This window comes from Echiichthys vipera (assembly GCF_963691815.1).
Source record: "Echiichthys vipera genome assembly, chromosome: 7".
Classification (NCBI taxonomy): Eukaryota; Metazoa; Chordata; class Actinopteri; order Perciformes; family Trachinidae; genus Echiichthys; species Echiichthys vipera.
This window is the reverse complement of record NC_139832.1, coordinates 2,202,353-2,228,066: the sequence shown is the minus strand read 5'-3', so window position 1 is coordinate 2,228,066 and position 25,714 is coordinate 2,202,353. Positions and strand designations below refer to the sequence as shown.

Below are 25,714 nucleotides of genomic sequence, written 5' to 3'. Positions count from 1 at the left end.
TGCTCAACCTCGGAGATACAACAACAAGCAGAGAAACAAGAACAATATGTTGATTCTCTGGCAGGGAAGAGGAGAGATGTACAAAATACCACCGAGAGTGTTCGCGCGGCGTTTGACAGCGCGGCCTTGGGATTTGTGAAGTTGGTTATTTCCTTTTAAAACGTCCTCAAAGACATTTTTGTTTGCTCCAAATCCAGAACATCGTCCTTTCTCTCCGCGGTGAACGCTCGTGTTTTATACGCGCCGATGAAAAAAAGCCGAAAAACAGCAGCTCTCAAGGTCGACGGGGAGGAATCCGACACACGCGCGCTGCCAGAGGGACGCTGAAAGGCTGCATTCAGCCGCAGCAGCAGCACGACACACACACACACACACACATACACACACGCAGGCACGCACGCACAGACGCACACATACGCACTCATACGCACTCATACGCACGCACACACACGCGCGCAGAGACACAGGCACGCACACACACACGCACACACAGATGCACGCACACTGACGCACACACACACACGCACGCGCACACACACACACGCACGCGCACACACAAGCACGCACACGCGCACGCACACACACATAGATGCACGCACACTGACGCACACACACACACTCACAAGCACGCACACACGCACACACACACACACACACACACACACAGCCCTTCAACCCCATCATATCTCACATAATACGGGGAGCGGGAGTGTGTGTGTGTGTGTGTGTGTGTGTTTGTGTGTGTGTATGCAGTTAATGGAGAGATGTCAGAGCGAGGGGGCTGCCAGTGGACCGGCGCCCCGAGCAGTTGGGGGTTCAGTGCCTTGCTCAACAGCACCTCGGCAGTGCCCAGGAGATGAACTGGCACCTCTCCAGCCACCAGTCCACGCTCCATACATGGGTCAAACAGGGACTTGAACCAGCGACCCAAATGTTAAACAATGTTTTTGTCATAATGGCTTTGAGTGAAACTAACTATAGTCCCATCACTATAGAGAATCGAACCCCCGTCCCCCACGGGAACCACCTGGCCCCACGGCCCTCGTTTGGTATTTAGTATGGCCGCCATAACACAGGACTCGTGTAACGTTCATGTGTGTACTCCTGGAGGATCTCTGCAGGTGCACTGAGAGTGGAACACACTGACCTCCAGTAGACGAGGACGGCGGTGAGCACGAGCAGGCCGAGCGCGGTGAGGCTGGAGACGACGGCCAGAGGAACCACCGCCTGCCGCTCTCTGTCCCGGACCGAACCCACCCTGGACTCGTGGCTGACGTTGGTGGCGTCTGGAGAGAAAGAGCAGGGGGGGGGGGGGGGGGGGGGGGTTAAAGAGCTGTCAGTGCGAGGATAAGCTGCTCTGATCATTCATTCATTCATTCATCTTCAACCGCTTGTCGGGGTCGTGGGAGGGTGACATCGGGCGTGAGGCGGGGTCCACCCTGGACAGGACGCCAGTCTATCACAGGACACATAGAGACGAACAGAGACAGACAACCATTCACACCTACGGGTGATTTAGAGTCATCAATGAACCGAACACCTGCACGTCTTTGGACTGTGGGAGGAAACCGGAGAACCCGGAGAAAACCCACGCAGACACGGGGACAACATGCAAACTCCACACAGAAGGGCCCCAGCCGGGATTCGAACCGGGAACCCTCTGGCTGTGAGGCGACAGTGCTGACCACCACAGAAGTGTAGTTCATTAAACTGGAGTCCCCACAGCTCCGTCTCCTCTCACTGAGACCAAACGTGTCCTCGGTTAAATTAATGAAATTGATCAAAGTGGGAATTGGTTCAGTGTTCGATTCCGACTGAACCGCCGTTGTTCAGGTTCGATCCCGTTTGCAGCTGCACCTTTAACCACTTTATCATCTGCACCTTTAACCACTTTACCAATTCCAACTGTTTAACGTTAGTTTAAGAAACTGTGTCAGATGCTTATTCATGACTTTCATCTGTTTGGATCATTTTCTCCATTAACTTTTACCTTTTTACACATTTTCAGCTGTTTATTCGTTACTTTTAGATCATTTTGTTTCATTTTAAGTCATTTTAATTAATTTAATCAGATTATTTCAACCATTTATCCTTTAAGTTTCGCTTTTTCACCATTTTAAGTTATTTAACCATTACTTTTAGACTTTTTTGCAAGTTTCTCAACAGATTTCTCACATTTCTTCAGTTATTTATCCATTAATTTAATATTTTTGTACCATTTTCAGTCATTTTTCAATAACTTAAGAGAATAATTTCAACCACTTAGCCTTTAAAGTTTCACTATTTCATCATTTTAGGTTATTTAACCATGACTTTAATTATGGTTAGCTTAATATTTTGACCATAACTTTTAGATTTGTATCATTTAAAGTCCTTTTTTAATTAATTTAAGCAGATTATTTCAACCACATTTGATCCATTTTGCATCTTTTTCACCACTTTCAGTCATTTATCCATTAGTTTAGATCATTTTGTATCATTTAAAGTCATTTTAAATTTAAAAATAATCTGCTTAAATTAACCATTTAGCTTCTGAGTTTCGCTTTTTCACCATTTTAAGTTATTTAATCATTACTTTTAGCTTTTTTTGCAAGTTTCTCAACAGATTTCTCACCTTTCTTCAGTCATTTATCCACTAATTTAATATTTTTGTACCATTTTAACCCATTTAATCGTTACTTTAATAATTTTTGTACCATATTTTAGCTAAATATTTGAACCATGTGTGCGTTTCTTTATCCATTTTGCATCTTTTTCACCATTTCTTGTTTTTTAGCTGTTTTTGCCTCTGCAGCAAACATCCACGGTATCAGATGCTGACACAGAACTCGTCCCTCCTGACGGCTCTTTCCTCCTCACGCTCCGTCAGCATCAACGTTTACTGTTGATCCACAAAACCTGGACCCAGGACGGCGCCGCACGAGCTCGCCTCTGCCTCCGGAGCAGCTCGGCCTCCTTCAACCGTTCACACTCACCCGCCTGCTGCACAACACACACACACACACACACACACACACACACACACACACACACACACACACACACACACACACACACACACACACACACACACACACACACACACACACAACTCAGCTGCATTCAGACCCGGGGAACCTTTAGAGCGAAACCCAGAGAGGCACAAAGGCTCGTCATCACGAGTCCGTCACAGATCAAACCAGGACTCATCGGGTCGCAGCAGCGCCGGAGTCAATCAAACGCCATTATTGTAACTTTGAATAAGGTGAAAAGAGAAACCCGACGGCTGAACCTGACCTCACTGAGCCCGCGCTGCCTCAACGCTATCGTCTGAGAACCAGGACGCACGACGCTCGTGTGGGTAAACCTTGACTTGGAGGCTGTTTGTCAGAATTTACCTCTTCCGCGCAATCTGACACAGTTGAGGCGTGAATGACCGGGTCAGCCCCGACGACTGGTTCACAAACAGCCCGTTTTTAGTCGTTTTGTGGTGTTTTTGTGGTGTTTTCATCTGTTTTTAGTCGTTTTGTCGTGTTTTTGTGGTGTTTTCATCTGTTTTTAGTCGTTTTGTCGTGTTTTTGTTGTGTTTTCATCTGTTTTTAGTCGTTTTGTCGTGTTTTTGTTGTGTTTTCATCTGTTTTTAGTTGTTTTGTCATGTTTTTGTGGTGTTTTCGTCTGTTTTTAGTCGTTTTGTCGTGTTTTTGTTGTGTTTTCATCTGTTTTTAGTTGTTTTGTCATGTTTTTGTGGTGTTTTCATCTGTTTTTAGTCGTTTTGTCGTGTTTTTGTGGTGTTTTCATCTGTTTTTAGTCGTTTTGTCGTGTTTTTGTCGTGTTTTCATCTGTTTTTAGTCGTTTTGTCACGTTTTTGTCGTGTTTTCATCTGTTTTTAGTCGTTTTGTCGTGTTTTTGTGGTGTTATCATGTGTTTTTAGTAGTTTTGTCGTGTTTTTGTGGTGTTTTCATCTGTTTTCGGTCGTTTTGTCATGTTTTTGTGGTGTTTTCATCTGTTTTCGGTCGTTTTGTCATGTTTTTGTGGTGTTTTCATCTGTTTTTAGTCGTTTTGTCGTGTTTTTGTGGTGTTTTCATCTGTTTTTAGTCGTTTTGTCATGTTTTTGTGGTGTTTTCATCTGTTTTTAGTCGTTTTGTGGTGTTTTTGTGGTGTTTTCATCTGTTTTTAGTCGTTTTGTCGTGTTTTTGTGGTGTTTTCATCTGTTTTCAGTCGTTTTGTCATGTTTTTGTGTTGTTTTCATCTGTTTTTAGTCGTTTTGTCGTGTTTTTGTGATGTTTTCATCTGTTTTTAGTCGTTTTGTCGTGTTTTTTGTGGTGTTTTCATCTGTTTTTAGTTGTTTTCGTCGTGTTTTTGTGGTGTTTTCATCTGTTTATAGTCGTTTTTGTCACGTTTTAGTGTTGTTTTCATCTGTTTTTAGTCGTTTTGTCGTGTTTTTGTCGTGTTTTCATCTGTTTTTAGTCGTTTTGTCACGTTTTTGTCGTGTTTTCATCTGTTTTTAGTCGTTTTGTCGTGTTTTTGTGGTGTTATCATGTGTTTTTAGTAGTTTTGTCGTGTTTTTGTGGTGTTTTCATCTGTTTTCGGTCGTTTTGTCATGTTTTTGTGGTGTTTTCATCTGTTTTCGGTCGTTTTGTCATGTTTTTGTGGTGTTTTCATCTGTTTTTAGTCGTTTTGTCGTGTTTTTGTGTTGTTTTCATCTGATTTTAGTCGTTTTGTCGTGTTTTTGTGGTGTTTTCATCTGTTTTCGGTCGTTTTGTCATGTTTTTGTGGTGTTTTCATCTGTTTTCAGTCGTTTTGTCGTGTTTTTGTGGTGTTTTTCATCTGTTTTCAGTCGTTTTGTCGTGTTTTTGTGGTGTTTTCATCTGTTTTTAGTCGTTTTGTCGTGTTTTTGTGGTGTTTTCATCTGTTTTCAGTCGTTTTGTCGTGTTTTTGTGGTGTTTTTCATCTGTTTTCAGTCGTTTTGTCATGTTTTTGTGGTGTTTTCATCTGTTTTTAGTCGTTTTGTCGTGTTTCTGTGGTGTTTTCATCTGTTTTTAGTCGTTTTGTCGTGTTTTTGTGGTGTTTTCATCTGTTTTTAGTCGTTTTTTCACGTTTTTGTGGTGTTTTCATCTGTTTTCAGTCGTTTTGTCATGTTTTTGTGGTGTTTTCATCTGTTTTCAGTCGTTTTGTCGTGTTTTTGTGGTGTTTTCATCTGTTTTTAGTCGTTTTGTCGTGTTTCTGTGGTGTTTTCATCTGTTTTTTAGTCGTTTTGTCGTGTTTTTGTGGTGTTTTCATCTATTTTCGGTCGTTTTGTCATGTTTTTGTGGTGTTTTCATCTGTTTTCGGTCGTTTTGTCATGTTGTTGTGGTGTTTTCATCTGTTTTCGGTCGTTTTGTCATGTTTTTGTGGTGTTTTCATCTGTTTTCAGTCGTTTTGTCGTGTTTTTGTGGTGTTTTTCATCTGTTTTCAGTCGTTTTGTCGTGTTTTTGTGGTGTTTTCATCTGTTTTTAGTCGTTTTGTCGTGTTTTTGTGGTGTTTTCATCTGTTTTTAGTCGTTTTGTCGTGTTTTTGTGGTGTTTTCATCTGTTTTTAGTCGTTTTGTCGTGTTTTTGTGGTGTTTTCATCTGTTTTTAGTCGTTTTGTCGTGTTTTTGTGATGTTTTCATCTGTTTTCAGTCGTTTTGTCATGTTTTTGTGGTGTTTTCGTCTGTTTTTAGTCGTTTTGTCGTGTTTTTGTGGTGTTTTGCGTCTGTTTTTAGTCGTTTTGTCACGTTTTTGTGCTGTTTTCATCTGTTTTCGTCACGTGTTTGTGGTGTTTTCATCTGTTTTTGGTCGTTTTGTGGTGTTTTCATCTGTTTTTAGTCATTTTCTCATGTTTTTGTGGTGTTTTCATCTGTTTTTAGTCGTTTTTGTGGTGTTTTCATCTGTTTTTAGTCGTTTTGTCATGTTTTTGTGGTGTTTTCGTCTGTTTTTAGTCGTTTTTTTAACGTTTTTGTGGTGTTTTCATCTGTTTTTAGTCGTTTTTTTAACGTTTTAGTGGTGTTTTCATCTGTTTTTAGTCGTTTTGTCGTGTTTTTGTGGTGTTTTCATCTGTTTTTAGTAGAAAGAAAGTAGTGAGAAAATCTGATGAATGTAAATGAAATGATTTAAGGTTGAACTGAATAATAAAGATGGAGTCGTGTTGTTGTTCATTTGGCTGTCGGGTGTGAGGGGGGCAGATTTGGGAACAGTTTGAAGTGTGTTTTTGCATTAAAGAAACATCTGTTTTAGATGATTTCCCACTTCCAGTCACTGTTGGTGTCACTGCATTCATACATCACATGTTTGCTTCAAAGGGCTTTTTTATAATCTGTGCAATAAACGCTGAACTTGGACGATGATCCAGATGAAGAATCGTCTTTAAAAGACTTAAAATGGAGGTTAATCACTTCCTTTATCCTCCATTTGATCAACTTCAGTCTGTGTCGTGTTGTAATTCAGTCAAAAAGAGAACATTTCAAATAAAAACAACAAAAACTTTCCCAAAGAAATGAAAAACACAACTCTGTGAATACTGTGATCTGAACGTATTAGAGCAGGGGGGTCAAACTCAGGCCCGGGGGCCAAATCTGGCCCGCGGTGTAATTATATTTGTTCCGCAAAGATCATATCCAGGTTCTGTGAGAGCTTAAGCACACACACGTCTACTCTTCTGTTCACACACATGAGCATCCATGCTACCAGTCTCTGCAGACACACTGAATCCACCCCTCCCCAAAAACGCCCCAAAGAAAGATGGAGGACAGGAGCTTTCAGCAGATGATCTGTGTGTGAAGGTAAAGAGCTGTTTGTCCCGTCTGCAGACGCAAAACACCACAAAAACGTGACAAAGTTACTAAAAACTGACACAAAACACCACAAAAACATGACAAAACGACTAAAAACAGATGAAAACACCACAATAAGTGAAAAAACAACTAAAAACAGACGCAAAACATCGCAAAAAGTGAAAAAAACGACTCAAAACAGACGCAAAACTCCCCAAAAACGACCCAAAGAAAGATGGAGGACAGGATCTTTCAGCAGATGATCTGTGTGTGAAGGTAAAGAGCTGTTTGTCACCGTGGCTGTGACCAAAGAATCAAACAGAAGAAACACCACGACAAGAACAAGGAGCTGCACTGGAAAGGTTCAACGTTACACATCTGGAGAGAAGGAACACATGCACGTCCGCTGTCTTTTTTCTGTTTTTAATGAATAAAGATGAAAACGCCACAAAAACGTGACAAAATGACTAAAAACAGATGAAAACACCACAAAAACATGACAAAACGACTAAAAACAGATGAAAACACCACAAAAACATGACAAAATGACTAAAAACAGATGAAAACACCACAAAAACACGACAAAACGACTAAAAACAGATGAAAACACCACAAAAACGTGACAAAACGACTAAAAACAGATAAAAACACCACAAAAACACGACAAAACGACTAAAAACAGATGAAAACACCACAAAAACACGACAAAACGACTAAAAACAGATGAAAACACCACAAAAACGTGACAAAACGACTAAAAACAGATAAAAACACCACAAAAACATGACAAAATGACTAAAAACAGATGAAAACACCACAAAAACACGACAAAACGACTAAAAACAGATGAAAACACCACAAAAACAGGACAAAACGACTAAAAACAGATGAAAACACCACATAAACACGACAAAACGACTAAAAACAGATGAAAACACCACAAAAACACGACAAAATGACTAAAAACAGATGAAAACACCACAAAAACACGACAAAACGACTAAAAACAGATGAAAACACCACAAAAAAGTTGATGAAACGACTAAAAACAGATGAAAACACCACAAAAACACGACAAAATGACTAAAAACAGATGAAAACACCACAAAAACACGACAAAATGACTAAAAACAGATGAAAACACCACAAAAACACGACAAAACGACTAAAAACAGATGAAAACAGGACAAAAAAGTTGATGAAACGACTAAAAACAGATGAAAACACCACAAAAACATGACAAAACTACTAAAAACAGATGAAAACACCACAAAAACACGACAAAAACAACTAAAAACAGATGTTTTTGAGGTGTTTTCATCTGTTTTTAGTAGTTTTGTCGTGTTTTTGTGGTGTTTTCATCTGTTTTTAGTAGTTTTGTCGTGTTTTTGTGGTGTTTTCATCTGTTTTTTAGTCGTTTTGTCGTGTTTTTGTGGTGTTTTCATCTGTTTTTAGTCGTTTTGTCATGTTTTTGTGGTGTTTTCATCTGTTTTTTAGTCGTTTTGTCGTGTTTTTGTGGTGTTTTCATCTGTTTTTAGTCGTTTTGTCACGTTTTTGTGGTGTTTTCATCTGTTTTTAGTCGTTTTGTCGTGTTTTTGTGGTGTTTTCATCTGTTTTTAGTGGTTTTGTCGTGTTTTTGTGGTGTTTTCATCTGTTTTTAGTAGTTTTGTCGTGTTTTTATGGTGTTTTCATCTGTTTTTTAGTCATTTTGTCGTGTTTTTGTGGTGTTTTCATCTGTTTTTAGTCGTTTTGTCGTGTTTATGTGGTGTTTTCATCTGTTTTTAGTCGTTTTGTCGTGTTTTTGTGGTGTTTTCATCTGTTTTTTAGTGGTTTTGTTGTGTTTTTGTGGTGTTTTCATCTGTTTTTTAGTCGTTTTGTCGTGTTTTTGTGGTGTTTTCATCTGTTTTTAGTCGTTTTGTCATGTTTTTGTGGTGTTTTCATCTGTTTTTAGTAGTTTTGTCGTGTTTTTGTGGCGTTTTCATCTGTTTTAAGTGGTTTTGTCGTGTTTTTGTGGTGTTTTCATCTGTTTTTAGTCGTTTTGTGGTGTTTTTGTGGTGTTTTCATCTGTTTTTAGTCATTTTGTCGTGTTTTTGTGGTGTTTTCATCTGTTTTTAGTCGTTTTGTCGTGTTTTTGTGGTGTTTTCATCTGTTTTTAGTGGTTTTGTCATGTTTTTGTGGTGTTTTCATCTGTTTTTAGTCGTTTTGTCGTGTTTTTGTGGTGTTTTCATCTGTTTTTTAGTCGTTTTGTCGTGTTTTTGTGGTGTTTTCATCTGTTTTTAGTCGTTTTGTCGTGTTTATGTGGTGTTTTCATCTGTTTTTAGTCGTTTTGTGGTGTTTTTGTGGTGTTTTCATCTGTTTTTAGTCGTTTTGTCGTGTTTTTGTGGTGTTTTCATCTGTTTTTTAGTGGTTTTGTTGTGTTTTTGTGGTGTTTTCATCTGTTTTTTAGTCGTTTTGTCGTGTTTTTGTGGTGTTTTCATCTGTTTTTAGTCGTTTTGTCGTGTTTATGTGGTGTTTCATCTGTTTTTAGTCGTTTTGTCGTGTTTATGTGGTGTTTTCATCTGTTTTTAGCCGTTTTTGTGGTGTTTTTGTGGTGTTTTCATCTGTTTTTAGTCGTTTTGTCGTGTTTTTGTGGTGTTTTCATCTGTTTTTAGTCGTTTTCTCATGTTTTTGTGGTGTTTTCATCTGTTTTTAGTCGTTTTGTCACGTTTTTGTGGTGTTTTCATCTGTTTTTAGTCGTTTTGTCGTGTTTTTGTGGTGTTTTCATCCGTTTTTAGTCGTTTTGTCACGTTTTTGTGGTGTTTTCATCTGTTTTTAGTGGTTTTTGTGGTGTTTTTGTGGTGTTTTCATCTGTTTTTAGTCGTTTTTGTGGTGTTTTCATCTGTTTTTAGTAGTTTTGTCGTGTTTTTGTGGTGTTTTCATCTGTTTTTAGTCGTTTTGTCGTGTTTTTGTGGTGTTTTCATCTGTTTTTTAGTTGTTTTGTCGTGTTTTTGTGGTGTTTTCATCAGTTTTTAGTGGTTTTGTCATGTTTTTGTGGTGTTTTCATCTGTTTTTTAGTTGTTTTGTCATGTTTTTGTGGTGTTTTCATCTGTTTTTAGTCGTTTTTGTCATGTTTGTGTGGTGTTTTCATCTGTTTTTTAGTTGTTTTGTCATGTTTTTGTGGTGTTTTCATCAGTTTTTAGTGGTTTTGTCATGTTTTTGTGGTGTTTTCATCTGTTTTTAAGTTGTTTTGTCATGTTTTTGTGGTGTTTTCATCTGTTTTTAGTCGTTTTTGTCATGTTTGTGTGGTGTTTTCATCTGTTTTTTAGTTGTTTTGTCATGTTTTTGTGGTGTTTTCATCTGTTTTTAGTGGTTTTGTCATGTTTTTGTGGTGTTTTCATCTGTTTTTAGTCGTTTTTGTCATGTTTTTGTGGTGTTTTCATCTGTTTTTTAGTCGTTTTGTCGTGTTTTTGTGGTGTTTTCATCTGTTTTTAGTCGTTTTTGTCATGTTTGTGTGGTGTTTTCATCTGTTTTTTAGTTGTTTTGTCATGTTTTTGTGGTGTTTTCATCTGTTTTTAGTGGTTTTGTCATGTTTTTGTGGTGTTTTCATCTGTTTTTAGTCGTTTTTGTCATGTTTTTGTGGTGTTTTCATCTGTTTTTTAGTCGTTTTGTCGTGTTTTTGTGGTGTTTTCATCTGTTTTTAGTCGTTTTGTCGTGTTTTTGTGGTGTTTTCATCTGTTTTTAGTCGTTTAGTCGTGTTTTTGTGGTGTTTTCATCTGTTTTTAGTCATTTTTTCACTTTTTTGTGGGGTTTTCTGTCTGTTTTTAGTCGTTTTGTCATGTTTTTGTGGTGTTTTCATCAGTTTTTAGTCGTTTTTTCAACGTTTTTGTGGTGTTTTTATCTGTTTTTAGTCGTTTTTATCACATTTTTGGGGTTTTTTCATCCGTTTTTAGTCGTTTTTATCACATTTTTGTGGTGTTTTCATCTGTTTTGAGTCATTTTTTTCACATTTTTTGTGGTTTTTTCATCTGTTTTTAGTCATTTTTTTCACATTTTTTGTGTTTTTTTTATCTGTTTTTAGTCATTTTTTTCACATTTTTTGTCGTGTTTTCATCTGTTTTTAGTCGTTTTGTCGTGTTTTTGTGGTGTTTTCATCTGTTTTTAGTCGTTTTGTCGTGTTTTTGTGGTGTTTTCATCTGTTTTTAGTAATTTTTTCACTTTTTTGTGGGGTTTTCTGTCTGTTTTTAGTCGTTTTGTCATGTTTTTGTGGTGTTTTCATCAGTTTTTAGTGGTTTTTTCACGTTTTTGTGTTGTTTTCTGTCTGTTTATAGTCATTTTTCAACGTTTTTGTGGTGTTTTTATCTGTTTTTAGTCGTTTTTATCACATTTTTGGGTTTTTTTCATCCGTTTTTAGTCGTTTTTATCACATTTTTGTGGTGTTTTCATCTGTTTTTAGTCATTTTTTTCACATTTTTTGTGGTTTTTTCATCCGTTTTTAGTCGTTTTTATCACATTTTTGTGGTGTTTTCATCTGTTTTTAGTCGTTTTTATCACATTTTTGTGGTGTTTTCATCTGTTTTTAGTCGTTTTTATCACGTTTTTGTGGTGTTTTCTGTCTGTTTTTAGTCGTTTTTATCACATTTTTGTGGTGTTTTCATCTGTTTTTAGTCGTTTTTATCACATTTTTGTGTTTTTTTCATCTGTTTTTAGTCGTTTTTATCACATTTTTGTGGTGTTTTCATCCGTTTTTAGTCGTTTTTATCACATTTTTGTGTTTTTTTCATCTGTTTTTAGTCGTTTTTATCACATTTTTGTGGTGTTTTCTGTCTGTTTTTAGTCGTTTTTATCAAATTTTTGTGGTGTTTTCATCCATTTTTAGTCGTTTTTATCACATTTTTGCGTTTTTTTCATCCGTTTTTAGTCATTTTTATCACATTTTTGTGGTTTTTTCATCTGTTTTTAGTTGTTTTTATCACATTTTTGTGGTGTTTTTATCAGTTTTTAGTAGTTTTTATCACATTTTTTTGGTGTTTTCATCCGTTTTTAGTCGCTTTTATCATATTTTTGTGTTTTTTTCATCTGTTTTTAGTCGTTTTTATGACATTTTTGTGGTGTTTTTATCCGTTTTTAGTCGTTTTTATCACATTTTTTTGGTGTTTTCATCCGTTTTTAGTCGTTTTTATCACATTTTTGTGTTTTTTCATCCGTTTTTAGTCATTTTTATCACATTTTTGTGTTTTTTTCATCTGTTTTTAGTTGTTTTTATCACATTTTTGTGGTGTTTTTATCAGTTTTTAGTAGTTTTTATCACATTTTTTTGGTGTTTTCATCCGTTTTTAGTCGTTTTTATCATATTTTTGTGTTTTTTTCATCTGTTTTTAGTCATTTTTATCACATTTTTGTGGTGTTTTCATCTGTTTTTAGTCGTTTTTATCACATTTTTTTGGTGTTGTGATAAAAACGACTAAAAACAGATAAAAACACCACAAAAACGTTTAAAAAAATGACTAAAAACAGACAGAAAACACCACAAAAACGTGAAAAATCGACTAAAAACAGACAGTAAACACCACAAAAATGTGAAAAAACGACAAAAAAACAGCTGAAAACACCACAAAAACATGACAAAACAGATGAAAACACCACAAAAACGTGAAAAAAACGATCAAAAACTGTTGAAAACACCACAAAAACGTTAAAGAAGTGACTAAAAACGGATGAAAACACCACAAAAACGTGAAAAAACAACTAAAAACAGATGAAAACACCACAAAAACATGACAACACGACCAAAAACAGATGAAAACACCACAAAAACGACTAAAAACAGATGAAAACACCTCAAAAACGACAAAAAACTGATGAAAACACCACAAAAACGACTAAAAACAGATGAAAACACCTCAAAAACGACTAAAAACAGATGAAAACACCACAAAAACGACTAAAAACAGAAGAAAACACCACAAAAACACCACAGAAACGACTAAAAACGGATGAAAACACCACAAAAACACGACAAAACAACTAAAAACAAATGAAAACAGCACAAAAACACGACAAAACGACTAAAAACTGATGAAAACACCACAAAAACGACTAAAAACAGATGAAAACACCTCAAAAACGACTAAAAACAGATGAAAACACCACAAAAACGACTAAAAACAGATGAAAACACCTCAAAAACTACTAAAAACAGATGAAAACACCACAAAAACGACTAAAAACAGATGAAAACACCACAAAAACACGACAAAACGACTAAAAACAGATGAAAACACCACAAAAACGACTAAAAACAGATGAAAACACCTCAAAAACGACTAAAAACAGATAAAAACACCTCAAAAACGACTAAAAACAGATGAAAACACCACAAAAACACCACAAAAACGACTAAAAACAGATGAAAACACCACAAAAACACGACAAAACGACTAAAAACAAATGAAAACACTACAAAAACACGACAAAACAACTAAAAACAGATGAAAACACCACAAAAACGACTAAAAACAGATGAAAACACCTCAAAAACGACTAAAAACAGATGTAAACACCACAAAAACGACTAAAAACAGATGAAAACACCTCAAAAACGACTAAAAACAGATGAAAACACCACAAAAACGACTAAAAACAGATGAAAACACCTCAAAAACGACTAAAAACAGGTGAAAACACCACATAAACACGACAAAACGACTAAAAACAGATGAAAACGCCACAAAAACACGACAAAACGACTAAAAACAGATGAAAACACCTCAAAAACGACTAAAAACAGATGAAAACACCACAAAAACACGACAAAACGACTAAAAACAGATGAAAACACCACAAAAACGACTAAAAACAGATGAAAACACCACAAAAACACCACAAAAACGACTAAAAACAGATGAAAACACCACAAAAACACGACAAAAGGACTAAAAACAAATGAAAACACCATAAAAACACGACAAAACAACTAAAAACAGATGAAAACACCACAAAAACGACTAAAAACAGATGAAGACACCTCAAAAACGACTAAAAACAGATGAAAACACCTCAAAAACGACTAAAAACAGATGAAAACACCACATAAACACGACAAAACGACTAAAAACAGATGAAAACGCCACAAAAACACGACAAAACGACCAAAAACAGATGAAAACACCACAAAAACGACTAAAAACAGATGAAAACACCACAAAAACGACTAAAAACAGATGAAAACACCACAAAAACACGACAAAACGACTAAAAACAGATGAAAACACCACAAAAACGACTAAAAACAGATGAAAACACCTCAAAAACGACTAAAAACAGATGAAAACACCTCAAAAACGACTAAAAACAGATGAAAACACCACAAAAACACCACATAAACGACTAAAAACAGATGAAAACACCACAAAAACACGACAAAACGACTAAAAACAAATGAAAACCCCACAAAAACGACTAAAAACAGATGAAAACACCTCAAAAACGACTAAAAACAGATGTAAACACCACAAAAACGACTAAAAACAGATGAAAACACCACAAAAACGACTAAAAACAGATGAAAACACCTCAAAAACGACTAAAAACAGATGAAAACACCACAAAAACGACTAAAAACAGATGAAAACACCTCAAAAACGACTAAAAACAGATGAAAACAGCACATAAACACGACAAAACGACTAAAAACAGATGAAAACGCCACAAAAACACGACAAAACGACTAAAAACAGATGAAAACACCTCAAAAACGACTAAAAACAGATGAAAACACCACAAAAACACCACAAAACGACTAAAAACAGATGAAAACACCTCAAAAACGACTAAAAACAGATGAAAACACCACAAAAACACCACAAAAACGACTAAAAACAGATGAAAACACCACAAAAACACGACAAAACGACTAAAAACAAATGAAAACACCACAAAAACACGACAAAACGACTAATAACAGATGAAAACACCACAAAAACGACTAAAAACAGATGAAAACACCTCAAAAACGACTAAAAACAGATGAAAACACCTCAAAAACGACTAAAAACAGATGAAAACACCACATAAACACGACAAAACGACTAAAAACGGATGAAAACGCCACAAAAACACGACAAAACGACCAAAAACAGATGAAAACACCACAAAAACGACTAAAAACAGATGAAAACACCTCAAAAACGACTAAAAACAGATGAAAACACCACAAAAACGACTAAAAACAGATGACAACACCTCAAAAACGACTAAAAACAGATGAAAACACCACAAAAACGACTAAAAACAGATGAAAACACCTCAAAAACGACTAAAAACAGATGAAAACACCACATAAACACGACAAAACGACTAAAAACAGATGAAAACGCCACAAAAACACGACAAAACGACTAAAAACAAATGAAAACGCCACAAAAACACGACAAAACGACTAAAAACAGATGAAAACACCACAAAAACACGACAAAACGACTAAAAACAGATGAAAACACCACAAAAACATGACAAAACGACTAAAAACAGATGAAAACGCCACAAAAACACGACAAAATGACAAAAAACAAATGAAAACACCACAAAAACACGACAAAACGACTAAAAACTGATGAAAAACACCACAAAAACACAACATAACGACTAAAAACAGATGAAAACAACACAAAAACACGACAAAACGACTAAAAACAGATGAAAACACCACAAAAACACGACAAAACGACTAAAAACAGATGAAAACAACACAAAAACACGACAAAACGACTAAAAACAGATGAAAACACCACAAAAACACCTCAAAAACGACTAAAAACAGATGAAAACACCACAAAAACGACTAAAAACAGATGAAAACACCACAAAAACACCACAAAAACGGCTAAAAACAGATGAAAACACCACAAAAACACCACAAAAACGGCTAAAAACAGATGAAAACACCACAAAAACACGACAAAACGACTAAAATTAGATGAAAACACCACAAAAACGACTAAAAACAGATAAAAACACGACAAAACGACTAAAAACAAATGAAAACACGACAAAAACACGACAAAACGACTAAAAACAGATGAAAACACCACAAAAACGACTAAAAATAGATGAAAACACCTCAAAAACGACTAAAAACAGATGAAAACACCTCAAAAACGACTAAAAACAGATGAAAACACCTAAAAAACGACTAAAAACAGATGAAAACACCACAAAAACGACTAAAAATAGATGAAAACACCACAAAAACGACTAAAAATAGATGAAAACACCTCAAAAACGACTAAAAACAGATGAAAACACCTAAAAAACGACTAAAAACAGATGAAAACACCACATAAACACGACAAAACGACTAAAAACAGATGAAAACGCCACAAAAACACGACAAAACGACTAAAAACAGATGAAAACACCACAAAAACACGACAAAACGACTAAACACAGATGAAAACGCCACACAAACATGACAAAACGACTAAAAACAGGTGAAAACACCAAAAAAACAAGACAAAACGACTGAAAACAGATGAAAACACCACAAAAACACGACAAAACGACTAAAAACAGATGAAAACACCACAAAAACACGACAAAACGACTAAAAACAGATGAAAACGCCACAAAAACACGACAAAACGACTAAAAACAGATGAAAACACCACAAAAACACAACAAAACGACTAAAAACAGGTGAAAACACCACAAAAACACGACAAAACGACTAAAAACAGATGAAAACACCACAAAAACACGACAAAACGACTAAAAACAGATGAAAACACCACAAAAACACGACAAAACGACTAAAAACAGATGAAAACGCCACAAAAACACGACAAAACGACTAAAAACAGATGAAAACACCACAAAAACACGACAAAACAACTAAAAACAGATGAAAACACCACAAAAACAGGACAAAACGACTAAAAACAGATGAAAACACCACAAAAACAGGACAAAACTACTAAAAACAGATGAAAACACCACAAAAACACGACAAAACGACTAAAAACAGATGAAAACAACACAAAAACACGACAAAACGACTAAAAACAGATGAAAACAACACAAAAACACGACAAAACGACTAAAAACAGATGAAAACACCACAAAAACGACTAAAAACAGATGAAAACACCACAAAAACACCACAAAAACGGCTAAAAACAGATGAAAACACCACAAAAACACCACAAAAACGGCTAAAAACAGATGAAAACACCACAAAAACACGACAAAACGACTAAAATTAGATGAAAACACCACAAAAACGACTAAAAACAGATGAAAACACCACAAAAACACGACAAAACGACTAAAAACAAATGAAAACACCACAAAAACACGACAAAACGACTAAAAACAGATGAAAACACCACAAAAACGACTAAAAATAGATGAAAACACCTCAAAAACGACTAAAAACAGATGAAAACACCTCAAAAACGACTAAAAACAGATGAAAACACCTAAAAAACGACTAAAAACAGATGAAAACACCACAAAAACGACTAAAAATAGATGAAAACACCACAAAAACGACTAAAAATAGATGAAAACACCTCAAAAACGACTAAAAACAGATGAAAACACCTAAAAAACGACTAAAAACAGATGAAAACACCACATAAACACGACTAAACGACTAAAAACAGATGAAAACGCCACAAAAACACGACAAAACGACTAAAAACAGATGAAAACACCACAAAAACACGACAAAACGACTAAACACAGATGAAAACGCCACACAAACATGACAAAACGACTAAAAACAGGTGAAAACACCAAAAAAACAAGACAAAACGACTGAAAACAGATGAAAACACCACAAAAACACGACAAAACGACTAAAAACAGATGAAAACACCACAAAAACACGACAAAACGACTAAAAACAGATGAAAACGCCACAAAAACACGACAAAACGACTAAAAACAGATGAAAACACCACAAAAACACGACAAAACGACTAAAAACAGGTGAAAACACCACAAAAACACGACAAAACGACTAAAAACAGATGAAAACGCCACAAAAACACGACAAAACGACTGAAAACAGATGAAAACACCACAAAAACACGACAAAACGACTAAAAACAGATGAAAACACCACAAAAACACGACAAAACGACTAAAAACAGATGAAAACACCACAAAAACACGACAAAACGACTAAAAACAGATGAAAACGCCACAAAAACACGACAAAACGACTAAAAACAGATGAAAACACCACAAAAACACAACAAAACGACTAAAAACAGGTGAAAACACCACAAAAACACGACAAAACGACTAAAAACAGGTGAAAACACCACAAAAACACGACAAAACGACTAAAAACAGATGAAAACGCCACAAAAACACGACAAAACGACTGAAAACAGATGAAAACACCACAAAAACACGACAAAACGACTAAAAACAGATGAAAACACCACAAAAACACGACAAAACGACTAAAAACAGATGAAAACACCACAAAAACACGACAAAACGACTAAAAACAGATGAAAACGCCACAAAAACACGACAAAACGACTAAAAACAGATGAAAACACCACAAAAACACAACAAAACGACTAAAAACAGGTGAAAACACCACAAAAACACGACAAAACGACTAAAAACAGGTGAAAACACCACAAAAACACGACAAAACGACTAAAAACAGATGAAAACAAAAACACGACAAAACGACCAAAAACAGATGAAAGTTTGACTTTAGATGTTTTTAACTTGTAAATAGTTGTTTCTCTTCAAACTGAGAGAGAGATGGAGAGGGAGAGACGGGGGGGGCTGGATGGATGGAGAGAGAGAGAGAGATGGATGGAGAGAGAGAGAGGGAGAGAGAGATGGATGGAGAGAGAGAGAGAGATGGATGAAGAGAGAGAGAGAGAGATGGATGGAGAGAGAGAGGGGGGGGGGCTGGATGGATGGATGGAGAGAGAGAGAGAGAGAGATGGATGAAGAGAGAGAGAGAGAGATGGATGAAGAGAGAGAGAGAGAGAGAGAGATGGATGGAGAGAGAGAGAGGGAGAGAGAGATGGATGGAGAGAGAGAGAGAGATGGATGGATGGAGAGAGAGAGAGATGGATGAAGAGAGAGAGAGAGAGATGGATGGAGAGAGAGAGAGATGGATAGAGAGAGAGATGGATGAAGAGAGAGAGAGAGGGAGAGAGAGATGGATGGAGAGAGAGAGGGTGGATGGATGGATGGAGAGAGAGAAAGGGGGGATGGAAGGAGAGAGAGAGAGAGAGAGGGGGGGTGGATGGATGGATGGAGAGAGAGATCACTGTGACCCCCACAGCGCTCTGCTGCCCCCTGGTGGACTCGACGGGGACGTGTAAGCAACACAAGGCCTCGTGTGTTTGACATTGAGTTAGAAACTGAGATCCTAAAAACCACATTTTGGGGATTTTGGACGTCGTGGGATCGAACCAGCGACCCTCCGGTTCCCAACCCAGTCACCTATGGACTGAGCTAAAAAGCATTTATCACTTCTGAAGGAGAGGCGGAATGAAGAGCGTGCCTAATTAAATACCTATAATGATTTTTTCATGCTTTTATTTTGTTAAAAACAGCTCAACATTGACAGGAAGTGGCAGAGTCAGGACTTTCAGCCTCTGTGTTTGACCTTTGCTCCCTTTCAACGACGGTCTTTTAATTGTTTTAATGCTTTTAATGTTTAATGTAAAGCTCTTTGAATCGCCGACACCTCGAATACAGAAGCATCCACTTAATACAATAATGTTACGTAAGAGATGTTCACGTCTATTAAACTTCCCTTTCCCGGGCCACATTAACCAGCTCTAACTGGGGGATCCTGAGGCGTTCCCAGGCCAGTGTGGTGATCTAATCTCTCCACCTGGTCCTGGGTCTTCCCCGAGGCCTCCTCCCAGCTGGACGTGCCTGGAACACCTCCCTAGGGAGGCGCCCAGGGTTCATCCTTACCAGATGATCCTGAACCACCTCAACTGGCTCCTTTCAACGCAAAGGAGCAGCGGCTCTACTCCGAGTTCCTCACGGATGCTGAACTTCTCCCCCTCTCTCTAAGGGAGACTCCAGACCCCCTCCTGAGGAAAGACGTTTCAGCCGCTTGTGTATCCATTTATTTTAATTATAATTATAATTAAATAAATAAAAAGCCGTATACAGAGGCTGAACCCCCGATCCGCAGCTGCAGGTTCGACCCCACCCCCCATTCCCCGTCAACCTTCGGCTCTCCCATCAAACAAAAGTGTAAAAAGCCAAAAAACATCTTTAAAAACCAGAAGTCTTTCTTTTAAAAGCACCTTTTCAGGGGAGTTGTTTGAATTAACGTAGGTATGCACCGACGCAGCTGAAGGTTTCAAAGGAACTCATAGAAATGCCAAACATTCACGTCTTAGACTGAGTGAATAAAAGGAAACAGAAGAGCCGCTCCTGCATCAATGCACAGGAAAAGAATAATAAATATATATATATATGAAATTGAATGTTTTTGTTTAAAGTCTGAATTGTTGCATTTACTGAAGTCCTTCTTGAGACGGAGCGGTGGGGTCAGATGGTGTCAGGGGTGTAAAAGTGATCCAGTAAAGGGCGACGGTGGCACAAAAACGTGAAATAAACAACCAAAAACAGATAAAACATCACAACAACGTGAAAAAAAGGCTAAAAACAGACGAAAACACCACAAAAACGTGACAAAACGACTAAAAACAAGATGAAAACACCACAAAAAGGTGACAAAACGACTAAAAACAGATGAAAACACCACAAAAACGTGACAAAACGACTAAAAACAGATGAAAACACCACAAAAACACGACAAAACGACTAAAAACTGTTGAAAACACCACAAAAACGTGACAAAACGACTAAAAACAGATGAAAACACCACAAAAACGTGACAAAACGACTAAAAACAAGATGAAAACACCACAAAAACATGACAAAACGACTAAAAACAGACGAAAACACCACAAAAACATGACAAAACGACTAAAAACAGATGAAAACACCACAAAAACATGACAAAACGACTAAAAACAGATGAAAACACCACAAAAACACGACAAAACCACTAAAAACAGATGAAAACACCACAAAAACACCACAAAACGACGAAAAACAGATGAAAACACCACAAAAACATGACAAAACGACTAAAAACAGACACAAAACACCACAAAAACGTGACAAAACCACTAAAAACAGATGAAAACACCACAAAAACACAACAAAACGACTAAAAACAGATGAAAACACCACAAAAACACGACAAAACGACTAAAAACAGATAAAAAAACACCACAAAAACACGACAAAACGACTAAAAACAGATGAAAACACCACAAAAACGTGACAAAACGACTAAAAACAGGTTAAAACACCACAGAAACATGACAAAACGACTAAAAACTGATGAAAACACCACAAAAACATGACAAAACGACTAAAAACAGATGAAAACACCACAAAAACACGACAAAACGACTAAAAACTGATGAAAACACCACAAAAACATGACAAAACAACTAAAAACAGATGAAAACACCACAAAAACGACTAAAAACAGATGAAAACACCACAAAAATGTGACAAAACGACTAAAAACAGACACAAAACACCACAAAAACACGACAAAACGACTAAAAACAGATGAAAACACCACAAAAATACGACAAAACGACTAAAAACAGATAAAAACACCACAAAAACGTGACAAAACGACTAAAAACAGATGAAAACACCACAAAAACATGACAAAACGACTAAAAACAGACACAAAACACCACAAAAACGTGACAAAACCACTAAAAACAGATGAAAACACCACAAAAACACAACAAAACGACTAAAAACAGATGAAAACACCACAAAAACACGACAAAACGACTAAAAACAGATAAAAAAACACCACAAAAACACGACAAAACGACTAAAAACAGATGAAAACACCACAAAAACGTGACAAAACGACTAAAAACAGATGAAAACACCACAGAAACATGACAAAACAACTAAAAACAGGTTAAAACACCACAGAAACATGACAAAACGACTAAAAACTGATGAAAACACCACAAAAACATGACAAAACGACTAAAAACTGATGAAAACACCACAAAAACATGACAAAACAACTAAAAACAGATGAAAACACCACAAAAACGACTAAAAACAGATGAAAACACCACAAAAATGTGACAAAACGACTAAAAACAGACACAAAACACCACAAAAACACGACAAAACGACTAAAAACAGATAAAAACACCACAAAAACACGACAAAACGACTAAAAACAGATGAAAACACCACAAAAACATGATAAAACGACTAAAAACAGATGAAAACATCACAAAAACATGATAAAACGACTAAAAACAGATGAAAACACCACAAAAATGTGACAAAACGACTAAAAACAGACACAAAACACCACAAAAACACGACAAAACGACTAAAAACAGATAAAAACACCACAAAAACACGACAAAACGACTAAAAACAGATGAAAACACCACATAAACATGATAAAACGACTAAAAACAGATGAAAACATCACAAAAACATGACAAAACGACTAAAAACAGATGAAAAAACACCACAAAAACACGACAAAACGACTAAAAACAGACACAAAACACCACAAAAACACGACAAAACGACTAAAAACAGACACAAAACACCACAAAAACACGACAAAACAACTAAAAACAGATGAAAACACCACAAAAACACGACAAAACGACTAAAAACAGACACCAAACACCACAAAAACACGACAAAACGACTAAAAAGTAAGAATAAATAAAATATTAGTGAACAAATCACTGAAAACGATGAAGACGTGGTGACTTTTACGTCTTGTCACCTTGTGTTTTCCACCTACGGGTCAATTCTGTGTAACTGCCAGACTTCTCCCCAGATGCATGCTGGGAAACGCGTCGGTGCGTCTCAACCCTTAACACAGTAAATGGTTAACAATGAATGAATGAATGACAGGTTCTACATGAGTGAGGCTCAGCTGCTGATGATGTTAGTGAAGTTCCTGTTTGGTGGCGTTCTACCTTGCATGCGCGCAAAAGGTAGATTTGTTGTGGATGGGGGATTAGTCCTGAACTCTTCCCGATCCCTTCCCATTCTGCGGGTGAAATGCACGACGGCGTGTTTACCTGCGACTGGCTCCTCTTCCTCCGACTCTCTCTCTGTGCGCTCGGAGATACTGAAGTCAGAGGACGTCTCGTTGTCGTACAGGCTGTCGCCCTGCCCCGAGCCGCTCTCCTCCTCCCCGCCCAGAGACCAGGGTAGAGCCGAGGTTACCGCAGGAGTAGTCGGCGCCGCTGTGCCTCCTACCTCCGAGGCCACGGCGCTTCCGCTCTCGCTTTCGAAATAAAACGCGGAGGAGCGCTCGTCGGAGTCATCGGGGGACTGGCCGGACTCAGAGGTCGCAGACGGATGAGCGGTGTAAGCGACTTTGGTCGAGTAAGGGAACGCGCTCTCTCCAGACGCCGAGGTTTGAACCCTGTCCCACTCCTGATCGACGCCCTCCTGGGAGTCAGGGAGCAGGGCTGAGCCGGAGGCACTGCTGCTAGTGTCTAACGCCTGTCCGTCTGGGGTGGGGGTGACGGGGGAGGCTGTGGGTGAGGAAGGGAGGGCGGAGGTTTCGTCGTCTGATGCCGAGAACCATGGCTCACTGACGCCGGACGATGTGGCTGCAACAGAAACGGGCACGTCACTATGGGTGACGTGGAGACGGTGGGAGTGTGAAGAGGACGATGAGGGAGAGATAGCGCTACGGGAGAGCAGAGGCTCGTCTAAGGACAGACCGTCAGAACCCGCCACAGACACAGAGCGCAGAAGGTTTACACCGACACCAGAGGCTGAAGGGAAGCCCGCGCTAGAGTAAAGCTCTAAGCTAGAAGAGTCCCAGGCTGAGGACGGCAGGGGTACATGAGAGGCGTGCAACCAGGACGAGGACGCCGACGGCTCCAGAGAACAGCCGCACATGGGGTCCACGTCGCTAACTAGCGGGAATCCATCACCGCTGACCTCGGGAAGGAAGGACTCTATCGTGCTCCCCGTGGCGTACCTTGCGTCCTCAAACCCAGCTGAGAAAGAACGGGAGAGGCCCGGAGTTGTGCCCGAAAGGGTGAAGTCACCAGAGAGGAGAACTGAAGGCTGGAGGCCGAGAGACAGAGACACCGTCGAGAGGGAGGGGTCCCAGGAAGAGTCGGACGGTTCAGAGGCGGCGGCGGCGGTGGTGCCAGATGGATCCGGCACCGTTTGGAGAGGAGGGGTATCGCTAAACACCGAGGGGTCACTTGAGGGGACCGACGGAGATGAAGACCCAGACAACAAATCACCATCGCTAGCGTTATCACCGAACCCGGCACCGGGGGAGACGGGGTCGCTCTCCCAATCAGACAGGGGGTGCAAGGAGTGAGGGAGGTGAGGCAGGGCGGAGGCAGGAGCGTGGGGGTTGAAAGGGAAGCCGGGTCTTTGCTAGCAGCATGCTGGGAGTCCGATGCAGAGGCAGACAACACGGGCCAAGACGAGGAGGGAGGGTCATGCAGGCAGGCGGAGGGGTCCGCAGTGTCACACAGAGGGGAGGAGGAGGAGGAGGAGGAAAAGGTGGAGGCGGAGGTGGAGGTGGAGGGGAGAACAGAGGAGGCGCTCACCGTTGGACATTGGCTTTGTGGTCTGCAAGAGAACGCCACTCAACCCGACAGAGGTCGCGGTGGTAGACGAAAAATGAGGCCTGCTGGAACTCGTGGGTCTACGTGGAACCGCTTCACCCAAGGAGGAAGGTTTGGAGGTGGAAGTCTGGATCTCTGGAAGACCTCCCGGTCCAGCCGACACACCTCCATCGGTACCCTCGTTTATGGGACGCGCCAGGATGAAGGACGATGATGTTGTGCTGGAACGAGACGGCGGTGTGGTCGTGGTGCTGCTGTGTGAAGAAATACTTTTACCACCTTTTGTCTTTGCATTGGTGAGCGAAGGAGTAGTGGTTCGAACGCCACCTTTCGTTTTCTCAGAGTGTTTTGGATGAAGAACACCATCTGTCTTGGCGCGGGGGTGTACCGTAGTAGTGGAAGTGGAAACGAAGGCGTCCTTGGTGGTTGTCGTGGAGTAAAAGGGAGCGTTGCCCGTGAAGAAAGTGTCTCCTTTGATTTCCGGCGGCAGGGCGACCTCCGGTGGACGTGTGGAGGTACCGCGGCGTGCTGTCTCCTCTGAATGGCTCAGGACCTGACCACGCTGGGTGGTTCTGGAAGGAGGAGACGCCGGATCGACGGTGGTTTTCCTCCGAGCTGATTCTGCCGTTGTGGTTCTGATGCCAGGCGGAGGTAGAAGAGGCGAGCCAGAAGAAGTCGTGGTTTTTGGCGAGTTTGTAGGAACCCAGGCCAAATCGTAATCCTCGGTTTGGGCCGGTTCGTTCCAGGAAAGATCCGGTTCATAGTTGGTCTGTCGGGGAGAGAAAACATTATGGACAACCATGAATAACATGAGAAAAATGTTGATTGCACAATGTAACGGCTATGGAAAACAGGCACCACCAATTTCTAGATCGGTTCCCTATAAGTCTTGCTTTCACTTTGCACTTCTGTCTCCAACCGGGATCGAACTCACGGGTCAATAACGATTCGCTTTACGCCACAAAGGAAGAGGAAACCGCTTGAGGTGTGCCTGTACTTATGACGGTAATGAGATAATAACAGAAGCTTGTAGTCTGAACCAAGACCAAGACCACGTCATCAGCAGCATTCAAGCTTCACTACTTTGTTCTTCCCTTTCACAATAAAAGCCTTTAACATATAACCTGACTCTCATTTGCTCAGCATATCAATTTGGGAACTCTCGTTGGAGATCTTTTGGGATGGAGTGAAAATACTGGTTGCTGATTGGATAAACTATCTGTCTATCACCAACATACGGGCCAAATCAACCAATCAGATCAACGAA

At 38.9% G+C, this 25,714-nt stretch overlaps 1 protein-coding gene across 1 annotated transcript in view; it reads right to left on the bottom strand.

Annotated features, from left to right (window-relative positions):
* Positions 1-25,714, bottom strand: part of ptprz1a (protein tyrosine phosphatase receptor type Z1a) — a 106,115-nt gene that overhangs the window by 16,142 nt on the left and 64,259 nt on the right. Inside the window, exons 12-14 of the mRNA XM_083917164.1 lie at positions 24,430-25,216; positions 22,924-23,463; positions 1,148-1,286 (exon numbers count right to left, since the gene is read on the bottom strand). Of these exons, the coding sequence (XP_083773290.1) occupies positions 1,148-1,286; positions 22,924-23,463; positions 24,430-25,216 (1,466 nt within the window). The remainder of the gene's footprint in view (positions 1-1,147; positions 1,287-22,923; positions 23,464-24,429; positions 25,217-25,714) is intronic.